Raw genomic sequence first — 3,708 nt, forward strand, 5'->3', positions numbered from 1 at the left:
GGAATTAAATAATGAATAAGTTATGGAATCGAAGCTTGATGAGTCTATTTTCACATGGAAGAAGTAAAACAAGTATATGAGCTATATTGTATGAGATATTTTAAATCTGGTGAAACAGGGCCAGAACGATTTCTGGATCCCCTGATCCAACTTTGGAAATTCACCATAAATTTTACAAAGAAAATTAGAAGTCATACTTTATATGTACAGATTACTTATTGAGTCTAGTTTTATTAGGGACAAACGGCATAGTCATTGAATCTCTATACAGGGAGATATCCGGTTCGTAATATACAGAGGTCAGAATAGTCGAACCCTGAAATAGGGGAGACTTTAACTAATAAACTGTACTATTTGGACCGACCAAAAATTGTGGAAAAATTTCAGTAGATAGATATATGAGTCTAGTTTCAGGAAAAATTTGCAGAATTGGATTTCGATTTTCAGAACTCAAATACGAATTTTTAAGTGACTATAACGCAGATTGACAGCTTGTCTGGGAGTTTTAAAATAAATTGTTTGAGCTGTATAAGTGATGAATTAAGCCAGATAACACCTCGTGTTCGACCCCGGTGACGGCCACGATTTCAGGGTGTTACAGCTGATCTTTGTGTAGTACAAACCAGTAAAGAATACAGGCAATTTCTCAACAATTTGTTTATTGCCTTGAGCAATACTCGTAATTTGAAGGAATTCACAATTTCGTTCATTTAAAGTCTCAATATGATATCCATTTTGGCGAATATATTTAAAACTCAATAAATTTCTTTGAGACTTAGGGGAGTATAATGCATTAATAATTACAATTTTTTTCCCCTTGGTAATAAAATAATTGCTCTTCCGGAGCCTTCTATAATAGTTGTACTACCAGATATAGTGCTCACACTTTCTTCTTTCATTATTAAATGAGAAAAATATCTCTTATCTTTCAATATGGTGTGAGTAGTTGCACTGTCTGCTAGACATATATTTTCACCATTCATAGCTGATTGCCTTTGCGAGATAATGTTCTTCAAAGAAACAAAATAACCACAAAATGTCACACATAATGGTGAAAACAGGTATTCAAAGTTCAAATTACTAAAAGGTCTATAAAACAAAATTATCACATAAAACATAGCACTAGTAAATGTCATAACATCATTATTAAAGTTGCTAAATGAAACCTAGAATAGTAGAGGTTTATTTTACTATTTATCGAAATTTGTGGCCTTAATAATTTCCTTCAGGGGTAGAAAGAAAATCAGCCACTTCTAAGTGGGTTGCATTGCCATCATCAAAATCACCTTCGCCATCTTTATACACAAGATTGGTTTCTACTTTCTTTCCCTTCTGTTTTATGGACTGCTGATAAAGATCAACTAGATGCTTTTGTGTGCGACACACACGAGACCAATGTCCTTTTCCTCCACAACGATAGCATACATTAGTCACATTTTCACCTTTTTCTTTCTCTTCCCTGTTACCATTTTTCCGATCCCACTTCTGGTAGGAATGTGAATTTTTAAAACGACCACCTCGACCATATCCATATCTATGTTCGCGGCCACGCCCTCGGCCACAACCACGGCTACGCACACTACTATTTGCATGGAAAGTTGAGTATGTTTTTTCTAACATTTCTGCATCAGTAATCTTCTCTCCACATAAATTCAATTGTGAAGTGATTCTGAACATGGTCGAGTTATAATCACTAACAGACTTAAAGTCTTGCAATCTTAAATTCAACCACTCATAACAAGCTTTAGGCAAAATCACAGTTTTCTGGTGGTCATATCTTTCCTTTAGATTGGCCCAAAGAATTTGAGGGTCCTTAACTGTCAAATATTTGGTCTTTAGACCTTCATGGAGGTGATGGCGAAGGAAAATCATGGCCTTGGCCTTATCTTGTGTACTTTCTTCATTTCCCTCCTTAATAGTCTCACCAAGACCCTTTGCATCTAAGTGAATTTCAGCATCTAGTACCCATGATAAATAGTTATTTCCAGTGATGTCCAGAGCCACAAATTCGAGTTTTGTAAGATTTGACATTATAAAACTATAAGATAAAATATACAAGTCAATAATGTAAAATAAAGCATGTTAATATGCAAATGAAATAACACATATGCAAATGAAATAGATCAACTTGTTACCCTTACTTCACCTAAGCGTCCTTCGACAATCTTTAAGGAAAAATTTGTTGACCTTAATTTCTTGTATTAGAGACTCGTGCTGATAACGTGTTGTGAAATAATAAAGAAAGAATAAACTAAAATATGATAGAAGAAATAGTGTAGAGAGAATATAGAAGATATAGTGTATCTTTTTTTATATATATTATTTTTCATGAGTACATGAGCCCCAAATATATAGAGGTTAAAAGTAACTCTCTAATTATTATAGGGCATGTAAAGGGTCATGACCTTTTATCTCCCATATTAATGGGGTATAGGAAAAGTCTCATAATTTATGGGGTATAGGAAGAGTTTTATAACTTATGGGGTTGATAATGACATCCACATAAATACTTCATAACAAAATTGATAAATAATGATTGTATTTGCCTGAAAACGTCCTAAAGTTGAAGAGCCTTTTTCTTTATAAATATTTTGTTTATAGTTTGTTCCGACTAGAAGTAACCATTGGCAGGGATGATTGATGAGTAAATGTTATACTAGTGCTTCGTATTGGTTTTATTTATTTATTTTTTAATCGAATTGTAAAGTAAAAATTTAAATAATATTAAAATTATTTTAAAATTTTATTTATTTATAAATTTATAAATTAATATATATATGTTTTAATTTGATATAATTAATTTGGTTTATATGCATTTATAATATTATTAATTTACACCATAAATTATTTTGATTAAAATGATAATATTTGAATTGTTTTTTGAAAATACACATTTTAAATAATCATATTGAAATAGGTTTTTATTTTTTATTGTTAAAATGTTATATACTAAATTTTAAATATGAGCATAGTAGAAAAAAAAAGTGTAATTTGACAATTATAAGGTAATGGCCAAAAAGGGGGAAATTATAAAAATAAATGGCTAAATCATATCAAAGTAAAACGTAAAAATTAAATATTAAATATTAAATATAATCATAATAGAGATTAGAATTGAAATTTTACCAATATGAAACAATGAATAAAAAAAAAAGGTGATAAACGTTTAAAGCATTAGGGAAAAAAAGCACTACACGTGTCAAAATGGTAAAACTTAGGGCACAACTTTTATACATAGTAGTAAGGGTGGGCGTTCGATTGAATCGAGTGAAAAAAATTTTAAGTTAATCAAGTTCACACGTCTTATTTTATCATTCTAACTCAATTTAAAATTTTTTGAATCGAATCGAGTGAAGTAAAATTCGAGTCAAGTCGAATCAAGTGAAATTGTTTGAGTTAAATTAAAAAAATTAAACATGTCAAACAAAAATATCGTTATAATATAACTAATTCCATGTTAAATCACATAAATTTGAGACCATATATATTTGAAAATTTTTCAAAGCAAAAAATAAAAATAAGATAATTGAGTATGATTAATTTAAATCATTAATTAAGCCCAAAATTATCATTTTAGAAAAAAATTTAAAATTTCAACTTTTTATATATATATTTTTAGAATTTTTCTAATTTTTTAAAATTTAAATTTTGAAATTTTTATAAATATTTTGAACTTTAAAAATTATTTTAAAATTTTAAAAATTATTT

The 3,708-nt window shown here is 29.2% G+C and overlaps 1 protein-coding gene across 1 annotated transcript; it reads right to left on the reverse strand.

Moving 5' to 3' along the window:
- Positions 1 to 1,212: 1,212 nt before the first annotated feature.
- On the reverse strand, positions 1,213 to 2,031 carry LOC107963038 (uncharacterized). The gene has a single exon (XM_016899638.2). The coding sequence runs from the start codon at positions 2,029 to 2,031 to the stop codon at positions 1,213 to 1,215; it is 819 nt and encodes a 272-aa protein (XP_016755127.2).
- Between the last annotated feature and the right edge of the window lie 1,677 nt (positions 2,032 to 3,708).

Source organism: Gossypium hirsutum, chromosome A06, assembly GCF_007990345.1.
Source record: "Gossypium hirsutum isolate 1008001.06 chromosome A06, Gossypium_hirsutum_v2.1, whole genome shotgun sequence".
Lineage (NCBI taxonomy): Eukaryota > Viridiplantae > Streptophyta > Magnoliopsida > Malvales > Malvaceae > Gossypium > Gossypium hirsutum.

Excerpts from the sequence above, each read along its gene's own strand:
- LOC107963038 (XM_016899638.2), bottom strand. The coding sequence starts at position 2,031 with ATGTCAAATCTTACAAAACTCGAATTTGTGGCTCTGGACATCACTGGA.